General features: G+C 41.9%; 1 protein-coding gene across 1 annotated transcript; it reads right to left on the bottom strand.

Moving 5' to 3' along the window:
- Positions 1 to 11959: 11959 nt before the first annotated feature.
- On the bottom strand, positions 11960 to 19132 carry LOC146640301 (uncharacterized). The gene is made up of 10 exons (XM_085353960.1): positions 19093 to 19132; positions 18151 to 18275; positions 17334 to 17411; positions 17014 to 17298; positions 16838 to 16923; positions 16295 to 16431; positions 13737 to 13975; positions 13476 to 13623; positions 12711 to 12820; positions 11960 to 12271 (listed from the first exon to the last, which is right to left on the bottom strand). Exons 1-10 carry the CDS (start codon positions 19130 to 19132, stop codon positions 11960 to 11962), a joined length of 1560 nt encoding a protein of 519 aa, XP_085210086.1.
- Positions 19133 to 21279: the final 2147 nt, after the last annotated feature.

The raw sequence follows: 21279 nt of genomic DNA, 5'->3' as shown, positions 1-21279 counted from the left end.
GCTAACAGGGAGAAAATAGACATCCAAACATGCTGAATCTGAGAAATATGCTTGTTTTCTCTTCTCTCAGATGAAAATACTGAAAATAAAAAGACTATAAGATCCAGATGTGTGCTGTGATCACAGTGTGCCTCTACTGCTCCGGGGAAAGCAGAAACGGTGTCGTGTGCAAATGATGCACTGACCTCTCCATTTTAGGAAAAAGATTTCAAACGGAGCCTGAAAAAGCTAAACTGAACTGGATGGAAGCACCACCAGGGCCCTATTTCAGGAAGCCGGTTTAGAAAACTCAGAGTGAAAAACGATACTCAGGGTTGAGTAACCCCGAACTGTCCAACTCGGAATATTCGGTTTCAGAAAGGCTGATAACACTTAGTTCAATCAACGCGGAGTTGCTTTAACCCCAAGTTAACTCATTCACTGCCAGCCATGAGTCAACGTATGTTTTCAATTGACGTCTATAGACGTCAATGGCAGTGAATGAGTTAAGCGCGCGCACGAGGATACATAAAGCCCTGATTAGTGGAGCACAGATTAAGCGAGTCACCATGGAGACGGAGGGAAAGAAGGCGCGGTCAATGTATTTTACAGCGCTTGAGGCCGAAATTCTGATGGCAGCATATGCCCATAACATGCAAATTTTGCAGAAAAAAAGTAACACAGCCCCAGCTGCAAAACAAAGGGAGCATGCATGGCAAAACATAGCCGACAGAGTCAATGCGTGAGTGTTAATTTAAACATTGATCTAGGGATTTCCACCCATTTTACACGTTATTTTATTATATTTTATTTTGTATTTTATACATTTTTTTTCATGATGTGATGTGAGCGCAGGTGCAACCCAACAGGCCCCAAACGTTCCTGGCAGCAAGTAAAAATGAAATATAAAAATATAGTCCAAACAGGTAAGGTGTAATTGTATTATGAGCCATAGTGCTTGGTCTGTTTGTCCCATGTAAATCAATTGCAGTTAGAGGCTACATTACTTTTCTTTCTGTAAGCACTTATTGAAATTATCTGAGCACATTACAAGTACATATTTGCTTACTCTGTATGCTCAAATGTGACCCGTTATAGCCAACAGAAAAAAAGCGGAGGCCCGAAAAACAGGTGGGGGTCCTCCACCACCACCACTCACAGAGGCTGAGCAGTTGGCTTCCACATTTGTGATAATGTTGGCAGCATCACATATGATCTTCACAGTGCAGAGAACACAAATTAGCATCCATTACTATAATGAAATGATTTGTTAGTTTGAAATGCTACAGGGAACTATGTACCTGTACATTAATGCTGTGGAAAGACTTCCTGTTCACATACTCTCCTTCATTTACTGAAGGGGCAATGATTGGAATGTGAGTGCCATCTGTACAGCCAATCACGCCTGGGAACCCTGAGAATAAATGTAAAATTTAAGTAGTAGTTCAAGTATCACCACATCATGAATTAAGCGCGCTCTAATCATTCTCTCCCGGCGGAGAGCTCTGCAGAGAATTTGGGCTTCAACATCTACTGGCTCTTCAAGGAAGGGGCACGCCATGTCTGACACTTCCTACAGTCAGGTTTCTGACAAAGAGGCGGAGAAGGTCAGGGTTAGTTGAAGTAAACCTGCTAGGGGGCAGGTTAGCTTCACGGAGAGTGTCGTCATAGTAACTCACTCAGGCTTCATCTGAACTCGCTTTGTGAAACTGAAAACCCAGAGTTTTCGTTAACTCAGGGTATACTTACTCAGAGTTTGCACTAAACCGGCTTCCTGAAATAGGGCCCTGGTTTACTAAGCTGAAGCTGTCCCCATGCTAGTGGAGCAAATTGTCTGATTTCACTCAAGAGAGGGCTCAGAAGTCCATCCTTTCATAAATAAACCATATATTTGTAACTGTTTCTCTTACCTCTGTACAGGGACAGTCCAAGCTTTTCTGGGTGCCAAAGGATATTTGTGTAGCACATTTTCATTCCCATTTCAAGTTCAAATCTCCCATTAAAAGAAAGCACATTTGTGATCATATTAGCAGCTTCCTTTTAACAAGATAAACCTTATCGATGCAAATGTTTGGAGAGCACTGTTACAGCAGCCAAATTATTAGGACAACCTACATAAAATTGTTTAAAGATAAGATGAATTTTATTTATCCTGAGGGATGTTTTTCTTTTTACCAAAATTAGAAGCCTTTAAGCTGTGAATAGTTTTGTCAGAGGATAACCTAGAGCAGCGGTCCCCAACCCCCGGGCCTCGGACTGGTACCGGTCCGTGAGTCGTTTGGTACCGGGCCGCGAGAGTTGAGGCTCAGGTGTGAAATGTATAGTTTTCAGGGTTTTTATCGGTGTTAGGGTTCAGATATTGAGGAAGGAGAGTACAAACCACCATGGTCCAGATGATCTTGGTCAAACAATGATTTTAATGAATACACACGTGTGGGAAGAACACTCTGTACGCAGACAGCAATTGATCTTCGACTTACTCAAAGCATACACAGATTTTTATAGCATCAGGGTTTGAATTAATGACGCCCCTTAGTATTTAGTATTTATTTATTTATTGTCATTGTCAAGAACAATGAAATTGCGTTTGGGGCTTCCATACAACCCAAAAAAAGAAGAAAATAATAAATACCCCTTAAAACCCAAGTGTACATATTTAACCCAGTGTGACTCCAATGCAATAAGACAATCCTTAGCAATAATGTTCGTAGAAATTCAGACAAAGACCTGAGAAACATGACAAAATACAACAATGCAACCCATTCAATATTATTGTACTGTGAGATATGATATCAGATATGATAGTTATCTATTTAAGAAAGAGGGGGGGGGGGGGCAGGAGGGGGAAAGAGAATAAAGATATGATGCACCAATGCAGACCAGTTCATTGCTATTAAGAAGTTGGATATGGTTATTGTCCGTGAGAGGGGGGCAGAGAGTTCAGGAGCCTCACAGCCTGTGGATACAGGCTGTTGGCCAGTCTGGATGTTCTGGCCTGTATAGACCTGTACCTTCTCCCTGAGGGCAGCAGATGGAAAAGGTGGCGCGCAGGGTGATGTTGGTCCCGCAGGATACTGTGCACCCTCCTCAGACAGCGAGTGGGGAAGATATTACTGATCTCTGGCAGACTTGTTCCAATAATTCTGCCAGCTTCTTTCACCACCCGCTGGAGTGCTTGCTGGTCGGCCTTGGTGCAGCTGGGGAACCACACTAGAAATCCATACGTCAGAACGCTGCTGATGGCACAGTTGTAGAAGTTCAACATCAGAGATCTGGGAATGTGTGCGCTCCGCAGTCTCCTCAGGTAGTAGAGGCGCTGTTGGGCCTTCCGTACAACTGAGGTGATATGGTTGCCCCAGGACAGGTCCTCGGTCACAGTTACCCCCAAGAATTTAAAACTGCTCACCCTCTCCACCGCCTCACTGCCAATGAAGAGAGGCAGATGGTTGTTATGACCCCTCTTCCGGAAATCTACAATGATCTCCTTGGTCTTTTTGGTGTTTAAGACCAAGTTATTGTCGTGGCACCATGACTCTAGTTGTTGCACCTCTGTCCTATAGTTTGTCTCATCATTGTTGGATATAAGTCCGAGCACTGTAGTGTCATCTGCAAACTTAACAATGAGATTGGACGCGCAGGAGGAAATACAGTCATGGGTGAAGAGAGTGTATAGCAGAGGGCTCAGAACACACCCCTGAGGGGCACCGGTGTTGACCACAAGGGTGGAAGAGGTGTTCTTACCCACTCTGACACTCTGTCTACGGTTAGTGAGGAAGTCCACAATCCAGTTGCACAGAGAGGAGTTAAGTCCCAGTTGGTGGAGTTTGGGACGGAGTTTGTATGGCCGGATGGTATTAAAAGCCGAGCTGTAGTCTACAAAGAGGAGCCGTGCATAGGTGTTCCTGTGTTCCAAGTGCTTCAGTAATGTGTGCAGCACTGTGGCGATCGCATCCTCGGTTGACCGGTTCTCCCTGTATGCATGCAAACTGGTACGAGTCCAGGGATGGTGGAAAAGCAGCTCTGATGTGTTTAATGACCAGTCTCTCCAGGCATTTGGCGGGAATGGGGGTGAGTGCCACAGGTCTGAAATCGTTCAGACATGTGACATTTGACTGTTTTGGGATGGGAACGATGGTTGCTGCTTTGAAACAGGATGGTACCAGTGAACAGGACAACGAGGTGTTATATATAGAGGTGAAGACGTCCGCCAGGTCCGCAGCACAGTCTTTTAGCACCCGGCCCAGCACTCCATCCGGCCCGGCCGCCTTCCTGGTGTTAATGCTCCGGAACACACGCCTCAGCTCATGAGTGCTCAGGACCGGAGCAGGGTCGGTTGAGGGGAGAGGGGACAGGACAGGGTCGGTGTTCTCCCTGTCAAAACGGGCATAAAAGAGATTTAGATCCTCAGCCAGAGTAGAACTGTCGGCTGAGGGTGATGGTGTTCTTCTTTTGTAGTCCGTGATAGCCCTGATGCCCTCCCAGACCTGCCTTGGGTTTGTGTTGTTCTCAAACCTGGCCTCGATACGCCTCCTGTGCTGCTGCTTGGCAGTCTTGATGCCTCTTCTCAGGTTGGCCCTGGCAGCACTGTATGCCTCCTGGTCCCCGGATTTGAAAGCGTTGTTCCTTGTTCGAATAAGTTGTTGAACTCCGTGTGTCATCCAGGGTGGATTATTAGGGAACACACGGAATCGTTTCCAAGTTGTTACATTGTCCACACAGAAACAGATGTAGTCCAAGACAGTGGAGGTGTAACTGTCCAATGCGACACGATTGTCAGTGTCCTGCACCTTGAATACATCCCAGTCTGTGCAGTGGAAACAGTCCTGAAGCATCGGAATAGCATCCTGCGGCCATGTTCTCACGGTTTTGGTTGTAATCCCAGTGCTCTTGATCTTTTGTGTGTATATTGGGTGTAGCAGAAGGGAGAGATGGTCTGACAGACCCAGGTGGGGATAAGCCTGGGCTCTGTACGCATTCGCCATGTTGGTGTACACCTGGTCCAACGTTCTATCTCCTCTGGTAGCACACTTCACATTACGGTGGAAATTGTGAAGTACAGATTTCAGGTCCGCGTGGTTAAAATCCCCAGCCGCAATAAAGACACTGTCCGGGTGTGCTACCAGGCTGTTATTGATGCTGCTGCTCAATTGTGCTAACGCTAGCTTAGCATTAGCATCTGGTGGAATGTAAACAGCGCAGATGTAAACGGCAGAAAATTCCCGAGGGAGATAGAATGGACGGCACTTTAACACCAACAGTTCTACCTCTGTACTGCACAGTCTTTCCGTTACCGTGACGTTCGTGCACCAAAGGTTGTTAATATAGATGCACAGCCCCCCGCCAGTCTTCTTACCCGAGTCCGCAGACCTGTCGGCTCGATAGGCGGTGCGGCCTGCTAGATCAATAGCCGCATCGGGAATGGCGCTGTCCAGCCAGGTTTCAGTGAAAATCATGCACGAACAGTTATTAAAAGTCCGTCGAGTGGCGATCTGCAGTCGTATTTCATCCAGTTTGTAACGGATTGAACGGGCGTTGGAGAGGAATATGATCGGGAGTGGTGGTTTAAACGGACTAGTCTTTAGCCGTGCCCACAGGCCTCCCCGCTTGCCTCTCTTCTGCCTCCGCTCGCAACGTCTCCTCCTGCGGCTTGCTGTTGCGGGTAGCCCCGGGGGTTGCTTAACGATCTCCGGGGGGATGAGATACTCGGATGTTAGTTGAAGATCTCCACGGCTTAGTTGTAGTAGATCATCTCTGTTGTATTGAAGTAACCCCAGACTGTGTGAAATAATACACAGTACCACCAAAAGTGCAAAAGTGTAGGCGCTCCGGGCCGCTGCGTCTGTGCGCGCCGCCATCTTGGTTAAAGTAACCTGCCTTCATACGTCACAGATATATTTTACAGATATATTTTATACATAGATCAGATCAACACCACAATGACTTTTAACACAGTTCGAAAGAAGATCATCTTCTATTTTCATGGCCGGCACTTCCTGTCTACCTTTCAGTTCCTCTTTCTTGCCGAGACAACAAGGAACGGTTCCTCGTTTACAGAGACACTCTCGCAGTTACAACCAGACATGACTAACCTCTTTCCTATAAATAAATCTAACTCATGTGTGTGTGTCACGACCTCACTCAGCCTCTATGTCACCTTTCGCCGACTAGCTCCTGACCTCTAACCAGGCAGAGAGACAGAAGCCACTCTCAGATATGTAATAACCGAACTGAAACTATGTATGTGTCATCTACTAAATAAATGTTCTAATCAAAAACCTCTAATGAAACCTTAATATAAAATGTCCTGATATAAGTGTTTTGTAAGCATGTATTGCAATCCTATGTTCTAGTTTTCCCTCAGCATGGATCATCTAGACACTCTCACTAGTGAAGCTTAAAACCCTTAAAGAACCTGAACATCAACTCAAATAAGCACAGATATGCAATGTGTACAAAATAGCCATAACTGCACCTGAAATACAAGGTCAACATCATCATAAACATCTTAAGGCCTTCTTAAAGCTATGTGTTACTTTGTTAAAGCAATGATCAATTTGAATAACCTAGTAATTCAAATAGCCTCGTCTAGCCAGCTGCTCAAAATAACTTAGACTTTGCTTTCACTTCCGCAAACTCTCTGCAACTTCCTGTCAGCCTGCAACTTAGTCTTTCTGAAAGACACACACTGTTCAACCTCTGAATGCAATATAAACTACAGATTATATTATTAATGCAATGGTAATGATGATAATTATTTAACAATAGCAGTAAAATAATTTCCCTGCTCCACATTCCCTCTCTCGACCTCTGGCACACCAGAGGTCGCAATACATTGTGTCCTCGCTCAGCAAATCAGACAACCTCATGTCATCTAATTGGTCCGGTAATAAACACCAGCTCCCCTTCGAGAACACTCCATGCGTAAGCTTAGGTTTCCTCGGTCCCTCTCTTGTGGTTCATCAAGCCTCGGACCTCCAGGATCCTCGCCGAGATCTTCTGCAAAGGAAGCAAAACACCTTTTCCTGCACCTGGACTCTGTAATCCAAAGCCTGATCCTAATTATGTTCTTAACTTATTAACTTGTATTTATATATATTCTTCAACGTTACTCATCACTTTGAAACTCTTTAAGCGCTGCTTTCACGTGCTATTGTTCCCGCTCTATTTTTCCCTTATCTGATCATCAACATCCTGTACACAAACTGTCGCTGCTGCAAGTGCCTTCACTCTAATCTTAAGTCACCTTTTTAACAAAAAAATCATTATAAGCGCCTATTCTACTAAAAGATCCAAAAGAAAACAACCACTTTAATCAATTAAGTTTAAGCATATAAGCAATTACTCCTGTATACATTTCATCATAGCTAAATGCTGCCTAGAAACAACTCCTGTGTGTTAACACTAACTTCATTTTAAGACCTCACATTTTCTATGTTATAACCTGTTTTTGGTATAGCCTTTTTATTTCATTTTGCTCCCTTTAATGTAACAATACCTTCTAATTCTAGTTTATCAGACTTAACCAAAATATATGCTTTCCTTCCTCTTTGGTCCTTCTTTAATTTCAGTTAAAAGCTAAATGAATTTGAGGCCTTTTGCCTGGAATCAATACTGTCATGTGTGTTTCTGGACTCTGTGTCTGTAAGCGCGTGCAATCCTGCAATATGTATAAAAATCATTTCTACGTATAAGCTCTCCCCTTTATCCTAAAAATACCTCCTATGTAATATCTGTATGTGTAGGCCTATATTATAACCACTTCTTCTAGACATCAAAAAGAAATCAAACCTGTTTTCCTCCTTCAACCCTCACTAATTTTCCCTCTAAGATTTATTCACAGCTTTGAAAAACCTTTGAAAGCTTTGAAAATAACAGTTTCAGTTTTACCATACCCAGATGATCAAAACTCCCAAACATAATTACGCATAATAAGAACCAAAAAGTCCTAAAATGATCCTAACTTATTAAACACTTAAATTATTAAACCCTAAATTCCCCCTTTATTTTGACACATTTCATGTGTCAAAATACTATACAAAACTTAAAATGCTCAGTTTTTCCCCACTCATGATCCAATCTATGTCTTAAAATAAACTTAAAACAGAACAATTATCAGTCATGTGTTTCTTCTATCAATGGTAACTCAGTTATATCAGAAAATGTTTCCCCTTTAACATTTGGCATTCTCCCAACAATATACTATAATCCCATAATCTAACCCCAGTCAACAAAACAGAAATTTTCTCTGGTAAAAGCCAATTGTTTGTCCACATTTATTCATCCTCCTTCATCCAGTCACACACATTCACTCACATGCAGTCACACCATATATTTGCTAATAGTAGAGCTTATTAGCGCAACGAGAAGTCTGGGCTCGGGAGAGCCCGAGTGCCCTGGAGGGACTTTCCCTGCCGGATACACGATGGATGGGTGGCAAACCTGGGGGATCTTGTGCCTGGCGGGACTGTCTATCGAGGACGCTGAGGATATCTACCTATTCGGAACCATGATAACAGGGTTCTTGCTGATCGGAGCTGGCTTGGCCCTGACTTATCGGAGAAATAAGAGAGCGGAACCAGCTGTTCAAACCCCCCCTAAGCTGACCGCTGGAATTGAAGCGATGGGACGAGGCGCGGCCTCCCACACCGAACGCAGCATGGTTAACACCTTGGAGACGCTTACAGCTGCCGTGAAGACTCAAACTAACACCATTGAGCGTATGATGGGATACATCAGAGAGGGGCCTGCTCACAATAACACCCTTGAGCGAAAGTTGGAAAACATCGCAGAACGGATCACTGCAGCTGTGGGGTCTCAGAACCAAAAGAATGACAACACCACGGAACAGAAGCTTGATACCATCATGGGGAGGCTCGCAGCGCTCCAACGGGAAATCGAGGCCCCAGTGTCAGAGTGCTAAATTCGCTGCTCGCATAAAGGAGAAATCAACAATATTCTACATTTGGACACCACGGCGCCAGCTGCTAGGCCCAAGGCTGGAGCCCACCAAAACAACTCCCTGATAACGACTGTGTGATGACTATTCTTCCCATCCCATGAAGGACACCTGGATCGGCTGGAGGACTGTTTACTTAGCCTGATACAGCGAAGGACACTGTCTCAGCTGAACTATGGACACGCACACACATACACTTACACTGATAAGCACGCACTCATCCCCCTCCCTTCCAAACGCCTTCGATGCTTGTTCCTGCGGGGGAAGGCAGCGGGTCTGTGTGCCGCGCTGAAATGGTAGCATGGTGCAGGACGACTGCTGTGTTCCTTCAAATCACCCCCCACCCCCCTATCCATCCCCTGTGGCTTGTCATGTGCTCTGATGTTGTGATGTGGACATTAATGTGCTCTCTGTGCAGAGGAGTTTTTTTTGTTTCCTGTTCTCATGCTGTCCTCCCATAGGTTGCCCAGCGTGTGAAGAGGTCTCTTTTTTTTCCTCTTGTACTTTTCCCAATGTTGTGTAATTTTTTCAGTGTTATTCTCCCAACGCTGCCGATCTCCGACTGTATTCCCTTGTGTTGTCTTGTTGTTGTGTGTGTAAGTCGGGGGGGGGGGGTCCTATTCCTCTGTGGGGCAACCTGCATATGGCCAATAAAGCATTCATTCATTCATTCATTCATTCACACACCGCTTGCACTCACTCTACTATCAACTTTCATAGTGTTATTATTATTTATTATTTCGTACACATCACACCTAAGCCCTCAACTTATCCCGTACTAATAAATCTAAAACCAAGAAATCACCTTACATTATATCAAAGCTTTCTCCGTTTTGCACAGCCTACCACTCACAGCATTCACCCTTAAACTGTGACAGGAGTTAAGGAATATACTCAAAACACGCTTTCCTAAGAGTATTTTAGACATGCTTGTCATAATCAGAAAGAGCAAGTCAAAAACAAACAAACGAAAAATTGAAACCTCCATTACTTCTCACCGCACACACAAGAAATTGAAAAATAAAACACACCAGCAACTATTGCTGGAGAGAGGTTGCTACTGAGAGTAATATGTTAGTCTTAAGTATATACAGTGCACTCAACATATTTATATATCTACATTCAAACTCAGTCAATTACTATACATCCACTACGGCAACTCAATACTTTATTTATAGTCCTCTAATGAACATAAATGGCATCTTAAACACACATTTAACAATGTTTGCAGCAGTATTTTTAAAACCAGCTGTGGTTTAAACAGTTCACTACTTACTCATTTGCATTTTCACACTCACACACACTCCGTCTAAAAATAGCAGCAGCATTGCCTCAGACTCCTTTCACACAGAGATCTCTTATTTTATATTACAAAGACGTCTTATATTTACAACTACTGTCAGATCTGTCAGCTTTAGCGCCTAACCAATTTCGACAAATTTAAGTTAACGGTCCAACCGATAAAGTCCAACTTTTTTGTAATCAATTAACCAGTATCTGTCCAACAGTTTCTGGCCTCATCTCTAAAGTCCCTAACTCAATTTAAGAGTGTCCAACACCCAAGGTCCAACCTTTGCTGCCCAAAAAAGCGCAGATTACCGTTCCAAACGGTAAAGTGGTCCAACCACTAGTTATTCTGGAGTGCCCCAAGCTCCACAGTGACCAACTGACTATCCCTCTTCGAGGACAATGCCTAAGCGTCCCTGGCATTGGCAAGCGTTACCTCTGAGCACTGCGCTTCCTAGCAGACTCTAACTGCCGTTCTAGAATAATTTATAATACTTTGAAACAACAATCAACACCCAAAACAAGTGTATACACTGGAAAAAATGGCCCTCCAAAAACAAGAAGAAAAAAAAAAACTTAATACAAGTTATTTTTTGCTTGAAATAAGTGAAAAATCTGCCAATGGAACAAGTGAAAATTCTCTTGACAAGATTTCTTGAAATAAGACAGTGAATCAAGCCTTACGAGATCTTGAAATTAGCTGGAAAAACTCATTCTTAGCTATATTTTACTAGTGTTGTGAAGTTTTTGAGTCTCATAATGAGTTTGTGGTGCTCAAAAGTAGTATTTTCCCCTCAAAAAAAGCATTTTTTCTATAAACCTCCCAACATCATCCTCATTGTTTTCAGTGTATATAACTTATTTTCAGTTCTAAAAATGTGACACCCATCTAGATTTAAGTCCAACACCTTACTTGAAATAAGATTAGAAATTGGCATTTCGAGACAAAATGTACTAAAGTTAGCATTCTTTTACTAGTATTAGGCAATCTTTTTTGTAATAATTCTCTATTTCTAGTGCATTTACCCCATATTCAAGACTTTTACCTACTGTTTATAAGACAAAAAAAATGAGAACTATAGACTTCAAAAGCAATAACTTGATTGATAAAACCCCATAAACAGAGGGGACTACATAAAAGAAAGCCATTTTGCAGTGACTTTTTCCCCTGCCCAATCTAACACCAAACACACCTGTAACATATGTGCATTGCACAGGCAAAGTACAAACACTGCTAGGCTAAAACTCCTCAACCTGTAACGTTTATTATTACAAAGTGCTTTTAACATGAACATTTGACCACATTCTTCAAACAATACCATAACAGTATCATTAAGGATGCACACTATTTGATTTTTCAGCTATATCTAATATTTTACAGTTGTACTAGCCAATACACAATAAAGCAATTCTTACTTTTAGACCAAACCAGTCAGTCTCAGCTTAGTCAATTTACTCTTTCACAGTAGAGCCTATTTTCTGAATAGTCCTCTGTCTAAACTCAACATTTAAAAAAAAAAAAAAAAAAAATTAACTAAAAACGAGGCCGTCTCTGCACTGCACAAACCAAACACAAAATGCCGGCATGTTAGCCAATATTATTGTGCACCCTTAATTATAACACTGGGCTAACCTGGCCAAATTACAAACAAAAATCAATCACAACCAACATGGACTGTAGTAGCCGTGGAAGGAGAGAGGAAGTGCTTTCCTATAGTCCATCTGACCATATTGGCTTTACTGGCCAATAAAAGCAGTCCACTCAGCCATGCTCTTCTTGTAAGATGATGTGAGATCTCTCTCATGGATTTTGTCCAAGAGAACCTCCGTCTGTATGACGGAAAGCAGAGTGGCTACACACTTTGGGTATGTAAGGTGAAGGGTGTAATAGTAGGCCATAAGGTATAACGCACCCTCGGTAACCAAGTCTTTTGGAAACGTGGTTATTGGCACATCTCCTACCGCTAGGATGCAGTTGGATGGACTCACAATCAGCACTGGGCAGGAGAGAGGACGTTTCATCAGATAGGTATTAGGGTCTTCTTGGTCCTTTAACACATAACACAGACATACTTTTGTAAGGATGATGCACTTTTGTTTCAAACACATAACTAAAGCTAAATTACAACAAAAGTTGAGGTTCTGAGAAAACACATCTGAAATTGCTACTTTTAATTATTCTCGATGGAATTAGTGTTCACATCTGTCTAGCCTTCCTGAAAAACAGAAAACAAAGGCTACATTTAATTAGGTATCATTGAGGTGATAAAAATGTGCTACCACGTAATGCATCCATGTTTGTATTTACTGGTCACAGAGATCTAACCTGTGAGAACCCTCATTCCAAACATGTGTTTTAGGTGCCTTTTGAAGGCTTAGAACATATAATATGTGAATATAAAATACTTTGGCACTCATCAGAAGAAGCATTTTTTAAATACTGTTGTCCCAAAAAAAACAAAAACAAAAAACATTTTACACAACTCACCTCAAGGACATGCACCAGAGCCTCACTCGCATCCCGTGCCCTCTTTGGAGGAGCAGAGGTGGATGGGAACAGTGATGGCAGCACATGTAGGATCTCAAGAGCCTGTTCAGCTATACAGAAAAAAGAATCATCATCTCATTACCACACTTAAACAAAATCCTCAAGATCACAAAAAACAAAACAACAACAACAACAAATATTTGGCCAGTGACAACCATCGTGGATTGAAAAGGTGAACAACAAGACACTAGCACATGAAAGTTAAAGCTGTAATCCATAGTTTAAACTTGTCACAGTAACCTAAAAAATGCTAAATGGTGTAGATAATTGTTGTATACTGTGTTTACAGTAGGCTAATATGACTTATGCTTGTATGCTAACTACACCTACATTGACTTACATTGCATTAATGTCAGTCTGTAAAACTTAATGCTGAGGAGGGGAGGGAGGGGGAACAAAAAGGGATTTATCTTACATTGTATGTTGTGTAGTGAGCCTACACAACAACCTTTTCCTAAACCGGCCTGTTGGTTTGTATTTTTAGCCTTTTGTAGCGTTGAGCCTGTTTTCCCTGCGCATAACTAGTAAAGGTGCGGCTTTCAGCTGCTTCAAGAAGCAGAGGGGGAGTGGGGGATTAGGCCTTTAAAATTTCAAATTCTCCTCCTCCTGTCCTCAGTGACATTACTTTACAGACTACTGCTTTAACATGCTTAAAGATCCAAACTATACTCTGATGACCAATAACACCAAAACATCATTGCTTACCTTTATCCATTCCCATTGGGGGCTTCAGCGTCTTTTTCCATACACCAAAAAACTGCACCTTCTGGCAGAAATCTTGCCATCTTCCCTTCAGTTCATTGATGAAGTTGGCATTTTCTTTTTCCAAAATGCGATGAAGCTCCTCCATCACCTATAAAATATTCAGCATACCAATACAAACATATCAATGCATCACTGAGGAGCAAAAAGTTGGTATGATAAACATTGTTTGGCTTGAATCACGTGGATTCAACAATGACTTACATGTCCAATGTCCTTGAAGCAAGGATATGCTTCCAGAACCTTTTTGTGTCTGTCCTCCTCGCGAATAGTATTTGAATCAATGAATGCTCTTCTGGCTGAAAATTCCAAATCCAGGAGCTGAGAGACATCCTGCTGGTTTGGGTTTTTTCTTTTAAACAAAGTTTGTAGGGTCTTGTAGTGTTTGGCCAAGGTTGCTGGACAGTGGGTGTCTGGACTGTTGATATCTGCAGGCTTGTTTGCTGCAAGACACAAAATTATATAAATAATGTCTCTCACTTTAAAAAAAAATCTGTCATTAATTATGTCATTAAAATGACAAGTGTCAGAAATCTGCCATAAAAAAATATAGACTATACTTTAATGGAGTTAAATCTTAAAAAATAAAATAAAAAATACAGCTCTGAACTTAACTATCCATCCATCCATCCATCTTCAACCGCTTATCCGAGGCCGGGTCGCGGGGGCAGCAGCCTAAGCAAAGAGGCCCAGACCTCCCTCTCCCCAGCCACCTCCTACAGCTTATCCGGGGGAATACCAAGGCGTTCCCAGGCCAGCCGAGAGATATAATCTCTCCAGCATGTCCTGGGTCTTCCCCGGGGCCTCCTCCCGGTGGGACATGCCTGGAACACCTCACCTAGGAGGCGCCCAGGGGGCATCCTTGTCAGATGCCCGAACCACCTCAGCTGACACCTTTCGATGTGGAGCAGCAGCGACTCTACTCTGAGCCCCTCCCGGATGGCCGAACTTCTCACCCTATCTCTAAGGGAGAGGCCAGCCACCCTTCGGAGGAAGCTCATTTCCGCCGCTTGTATCCGCGATCTCGTTCTTTCGGTCACTACTCACAGCTCGTGGCCATAGGTGAGGGTAGGGACGTAGATCGACCGGTAAATTGAGAGCTTCGCTTTTACACTCAGCTCTCTCTTCACCACGACGATGATCGATTTTGTAATCGTATCAGCAGACCTGCGACCATATGTTCTGGACACTCGGGTAAAGAGAGGGGCTGAGCTGTCAACTGATCACCACCTGGTGGTGAGTTGGATCAGGTGGCGGGGGAGGACACTGGACAGACCTGGTGCACCTAAACGCGTAGTGAGGGTGTGCTGGGAACGTCTAGCAGAGGCCCCAGTCCGTGAGATCTTCAACGCACACCTCCGGCAGAGCTTCAACAGCATTCCGAGGGAGACTGGGGACATTGAGTCCGAATGGACGATGTTCAGCGTCTCCATTGCCGAAGCTGCTGCATTGAGCTGCGGCTGCAGGGTGGTTGGTGCCTGCCGTGGTGGTAATCCCCGAACCAAATGGTGGACACCAGAGGTGAAGGGAGCCACCAGGCTGAAGAAGGAGTCCTATCTGGCTTGGTTAGCCTGTGGGACTCCGGAGGCAGCTGACAGGTATCGACAGGCCAAGCGGAATGCGGCTCGGGCAGTGGCTGAAGCAAAAACTCGGGTGTGGGAGGAGTTCGGAGAGGCCATGGAAAAAGACTTTCGGACTGCCTCGAAGAGATTCTGGCAAACCGTCAGGCGTCTCAGGAGGGAAAAGCGGTGCTCTACCTGCACTGTGTATAGTGCTGGTGGAGCGCTGTTGACGTCGACTGAGAAAATTGTCAGGCGGTGGAAGGAATACTTCGAGGACCTCTTTAATCCCACTGACACGTCTTCCGAGGAGGAAGCAGAGTCTGGGGATGAGGGGAATGACCCGCCAATTTCCGGGGGCGAGGTCACTGAGGCAGTTAAACAACTCCTTGGTGGCAGAGCCCCTGGTGTTGACGAGGTCCGCCCCGAGTTCCTGAAGGCTCTGGACGTTGTAGGGCTGTCCTGGTTGACACGCCTTTGCAATGTTGCGTGGAGATCAGGGGCAGTACCTGTGGACTGAACTTAACTATTAAATACTTATTCATTTTTCAAAATATTTACCATGCAAATGCCAATTTACATATGGTCATGCAATCATATACAATTATATGTAGGCACACAAGTGCACCCCTATAAAGATGTGCCCACACACAGCCATGAGGCAGTTGGATGGACTCACTATTAGGACTTGGCAGGGTAGAGGGTTCTTCTTCAAGTAGGTTTTGTGCTTTCCTTTTTCCTTAAAGACACAGCAAAGAGATATTTTGTGTCAGGGTAATACACTTTAAAAATTAGTTTGGAACCTAAATTAAAAAACAGTTAAAAAGAGAAAAGAAAAAAAAAGCCTCTAGTGAGGCACATTGTTTTTTAAAAACATTACTTTACATGATATACTGAGTGGTTAGAGACAGTGATGTTGCACAGACTTATACTATAAACACACCACAGTACCCAGCTCTTTAAATTTATAATATACTGGCTTTTATTAATACCAATACTTTATTAACATTAATTTCCACAGAAATGTTAACAAACTGATGATAAAACAGGAAAAATGTGATGTAGTTATCATTTTCTGATGCCCATTTTAAAGCCTTTTACTTCTGTCATGTCAGGACTGCCATCTTGACTCAACATGCAGGTATATTTGTTTTATTTTTTTATGATGACCACACAGTTTGTAAATGTAAAGTTGAAACTCACCTTCTAACTCACTTGTTTTACTGGCCGACTCTGGGCTGCTCCTCCCTTCTGTGGACAGATCCAGAATGATTGTTGAGTCACTTGAATCCATTTCTTCTACGTCACTTGGCTGATCAAGATGTCGCCTCTTGGCAGAGCTGCAAAGATTAGTCAGTTAATCAATTAGTTATCAACTATAAACTCAATCAATTCATATCTTTATTGTATAGCCATTTTCATATATACAAAGTGTAACACAAAGTGCTTCTTCCTTTCATGCTAAAACAGGTGAGGAAACTAAAGGCAGGTCACCAAATACTTGATTGATCATTTTGGATCACTTCTTTCTTTCCTTAATAAAATGCCCAAACATGATTTTAGCTTTTTTGTTTGTCCTCTATCGTTGAAATTAAAATTGTCAGGTTGTGGACAAAAGAAGACTTTTGGACAAAAACTTTCACAACTTTCAAACATCGTACTGACTAAACAACTTATCAATTAATGAGGAAAATGAATAACAGAATTATCATAGTTAAAATTAAAATTAATTAGTTGCAGCCTTACCTCTTTGAATGTCTCCCATCTGGAGTGGCTTTTTGTGGGGATCTCACATTTTGCAGTCTTTTGTTTAGCTGTGTGTACACAGTAACCTGTATAGGACATTTAATACATTTTTCCAACCACTACTAAAATGTCCAACATGAAACACTTTGGTATTGAAGTGGATGCATTTCACTTACCCATGTATTCTTGATGCCTTGGTCCTGTAGCATAGGGTAGTACTGCACTATTCTCTTTGCCATTGCTGTAATTTCTGGTTTTGATGGGTATCTATGCGATTCTCCATCCCCTTTTGCCCTCAGGATTGCAATCATACTAGTCATGGTGTTTCGGATGAGCCGACATCTGAGCTCTTTTGACATTTTGCAGCTGCGCTCTTCACCTTTCTTTGACAACTCAAAGTATTGTTGGCGGACTTGCTCAAGCTCAGTGTCAGTGTGCAATACATATTCTGGATAGAATAACTTCACAACCTTCATTTTGCAGCAGTTGCATTTACAGTAGTGGATGTCTGTTGCTTGGGTGACTCATTAATGGAGGAGCTGGTTGAAGATTTTGAGTCATCTTGGCCAGATTCCTATAAAATAAATAATGAATAAAAGCAAAACGCAATTTTTTATTTTTATTTTTTTGTGTGTGTGGAGGGGGGGAATAGTGAAGAGCCATTCAACTCTGCCCACGGTTAAACTAGTTGTAATCGGTGGTTTGATCACATTCCAGAGTTGAGAAACCTGGTAAACTGATTTGACAATCAGACTGGTTGTTACTCTGCAAGGGTTTTCTATGATGGACGGTGGTTCCTACAATGCAAGGCAGCTTCAGGGAGACAATATTTTCTATTCACAACTAAGTGACCATAGACTGACCATGATGTGACTTATTTATCAAAGTTGAGGTTTGCAGATTGATTTATTCAATACCGTAATTTTGATGTTAAAAAAAAAAAGAGGAAAAAAAAAGTGTTATTCTTCACAAGTCTATAAAATTGCCTCCTTAAATTGTAATGATTACCTATATTGCACCCTTCGATTCTATATAAGAACATACAAAAGAAAATTCAGGTAACAGTGGTATCTGTGGTTTGTAGTATTTTAGTTGTGATTAATCACAGAGTTGTGTTGTGATAACTGAGTGCATTTTGTTAATCAATTGACAGCCCTCATTAATAGCAGGTTGATAGCAGGTTCATTCCATTATTCCCTTAAAATAAAATAGGTATATTTGGTGACTGGTGTTAAAACAAAAAAATAATTACAAAAGGAACAAAAACACGACGATGCCAATTTTAAGAGGTGGTGAGTGACTGAGAAACTGACCTCCAGTACATCCTGACAGGCACGCCAGACAGCTTTTCTCCGTAAAAAGTTCTCTGGGCCTGGGAAAAGATCCTGCAAGTCTTCACGAGACAGGGTGCCCATGATTCCCTCGCTGATGTTTGCAGCTATGAACACATTGGAAGAAAAACATAGCAAGATGAAATTATGCCCTACAAAGGAAACTGCATGAGAGATGAGACTATGAAAGTTGACACTTCATTAAAATTGTGTTGCTATTGCTAACTAGTTTAGTATAGAAATGTGGATACCTCATTGTCTGCTACTGTTTTTTGTATAGAGCTAATGATCAACATGCTAAAAAGACTGTACTTAAGTAAAAGTAGTGTTACTTCAAAATAAAATGAAGTAGAAGAAAAAAGTATTCTCCTCAAAAAAATTACTTAATTAAATTAAAAAATATATATCTGCTGGGCTAACTGCTGTGGAAAAATTCTGTTTACAGACAAACAAATCGTCACACTACTTTAGTAGCATTGTTGACCTCATTTTTTATATATTGGACACTGAATTTTTATGCAGCTTTAGGTATTATTAAAGGAACTGAGCTTTTTGGAATGTAGTGGAGTACAGTTACTTCTTTACAAATCTACTCAAGTAAAAGTGTAAACTATAGTGCAGTAAAACTACTCTTAAGTACTTTCCCCCCCCAAAAGTTAATCAATTAAATGTAAATTGGTAAATGTTACTGAGAATTATCCACCTCTAAGGATGAATAAATACACTTGCATAAATAAAACAAATAACTACAAATGTTCCTAAAATGAGTAAATGATCACATGAAATGGAAGGTAAAAAAATTACTTAAACATCATCAACGACATTATTTATAAAATAATGTAATTTGCACACTTCCGTGTTCATACACCTATGTAAAACATAAGTCCATTTAATCTGTTTAAAAATAAAATTTGCATACATTACCCTTTAAAACCGACACTGTGACCTCATCCAGTCCTTCCATGCTGTTAGCCTACTTAGCACACTAGTTAGCTTTTTTGGCGTTAGCTTGCCTCGTCCAGTCACTGTTCGGCTGCAACGTTACACAATATAAACACACCAAAACATTTAGAACTTTCGAAAGGAGTGTAATATGTACAAAAAATGAGCACTGTATAATACATTTTAACTTACTTCCAATGAAACGCGAATGCAAAGAACTCTGGGACAGTAGTGGCAGGCACGTGTCTACATGAACTTAAGATGTCCACCAGATCATTCGCGACAGCCAGAAACGAAGTTAGTCTTCAATTTGCCTGACATTTCTTTGGCCCAAAAATCCTAAAATGATTTTTAAACCATTAAAGGATTTTTGGTTTTTAAACTAAACAACTGTCTTTGTGCATTGCAAAATAACGTTAATTATTATAGGTTAATAAAAAAATCATTTACTTTATCCCCCACATTTACGACAATTTAGCAGGCGCGTTTAACCATGGTAACGAGTTATTTTACGGCACAACTGCAGCCCGCGCTACCGAATGAAACATACTAGCTTCCAACATGATTTGGCGTTGCTTTATATGCTACGTGTTTGTAGCATTGAGTCACATTAATACTAGTGATGGTGAGATGAAGCCTCATGATGAACTGAAGCTTCCCATCCAACTGGTCGACTCATGGTTCGAAGCATTGTGATGATTCATTTGCTCTACTGCGCCATCAAGTGGACAATTCAAGTGAAATGGGCTCAATAATTATAATGATGTGATGTGTAAACCGCTAAACCGAATAAATAAATTGTTTTTCATGGTTATTTATCCCGAATATTGTCTCAGTATGTCTGATACAAAAGAGAAAGTGGAAACTATCAGTACACAGTTTTTGGGATGATTGTGTAACTGCGTAATCATTCTTATGTACATCTCAATAATGACACAAACTAGTGTGTGGCACTTCAAGTTGAATGAATAAAGGAATTACTATTGTTCATGACACCAATAACTGAACTCTAAATATTAGTTATATTTAATATTATACTAATTTTATATTAATTTAATTAATATTTGTGTATAATAAATTGGCAGCTTAACACAGGAATGTACATGGAAACAAAAAGGGAGGGAGTTGTGATGTGAATGTGCTTGTATAACAGTGCTCATGACACTAGGGAAAAGTTTTCATTTGTTTTTATTCAAAAATAGCAGCTTTCCCACAGTGCTGGGCTGAAGACGGTTCCTCTTTTTTGAGAGGATTTCTCCTGCTTTTGAAAATATCCTCTCACAGGGCACAGATGAAGCAGGGGTTGCAAGAAAAACCACAGCAAGTTTATACAAGTTTGGATAAAGAAATTTGTGTCCAGTACTCCAGTAGCTATGTAACACGTACGTAATCCAATTCCACAACACGATGTGATGAGGGAATCAGCTGTGTTTTGCTGCCCATTTTATTTCGAATCTGGCGCGAACCGGTGAACCAGTTCCCGAATCAGTCACGTGGTACGGACTGCCCGCGAGGCCTCGAACGTCACTGCATACGTAATCAACGCAAGCCTCGATACGCGCTTCAGAAAAACGCCCCCGCGATTACCCGACGCGCGATTCGAAGCTTCGACACACAGGACACATCACTAAATTAATACCATGCACAGCCGCAGCCCTGACTTTCGCGTGGTGTGTGGAATTGATGGCTGTCCGAGTGAGTACAGAGTATATAACTCCTTCTACTATCACGTAAAGCGGACACACGCGCGTCACCTTCTCGGAGTGGAAGCGGATGAGGAGGATGGATCAACCCGCCACGGTTTACCTGGAGCAGGTGAAAGGACGGCCCCAATCAACCAGTCTAACACTTGTGTCAAGCCAGCCTCCAATTCGAGACTTGCAGTCAAGTCAGCCTCCAGTTTGTTTTACGTTCCCTGTGTATTCAAAGTATTACGGGAATGGATGTGGAAACCGGATTTCAAAATAAAAGCCAACTTAGAATAGAATAGAATAGAATAGAATACTTTTATTTGTCAATTTCTTCAAATGTACTTGCCATACAAAGGAATTGAAATTACGTTTCACACTGTCCCATGCGTAGACATTGACAACAATAAGGTGCAGATGCACAACAAAAACAGCCCTAACAATAAAGTAATAAATAGTAATATAATAATATTCAATACAA

The sequence above is a fragment of the Diplotaxodon limnothrissa genome, linkage group LG1 (genome assembly GCF_057381915.1).
Source record: "Diplotaxodon limnothrissa isolate DT_005_m linkage group LG1, D_limnothrissa_male_GT1.1, whole genome shotgun sequence".
In the NCBI taxonomy this organism is placed as follows: Eukaryota; Metazoa; Chordata; class Actinopteri; order Cichliformes; family Cichlidae; genus Diplotaxodon; species Diplotaxodon limnothrissa.
The sequence above is the reverse complement of the archived record's forward strand: the minus strand, read 5'-3'. Positions and strand labels throughout refer to the sequence as shown.

Excerpts from the sequence above, each read along its gene's own strand:
- LOC146640301 (XM_085353960.1), bottom strand. The coding sequence starts at position 19,132 with ATGGAAGGACTGGATGAGGTCACAGTGTCGGTTTTAAAGG. Across the intron at positions 18,276-19,092 it reads CACAGTGTCGGTTTTAAAGG|CTGCAAACATCAGCGAGGGA; the intron begins GTAATGTATGCA and ends ATGTGTTCATAG. Across the intron at positions 13,976-16,294 it reads TAAAACAAGTGAGTTAGAAG|CAAACAAGCCTGCAGATATC; the intron begins GTGAGTTTCAAC and ends TGTGTCTTGCAG.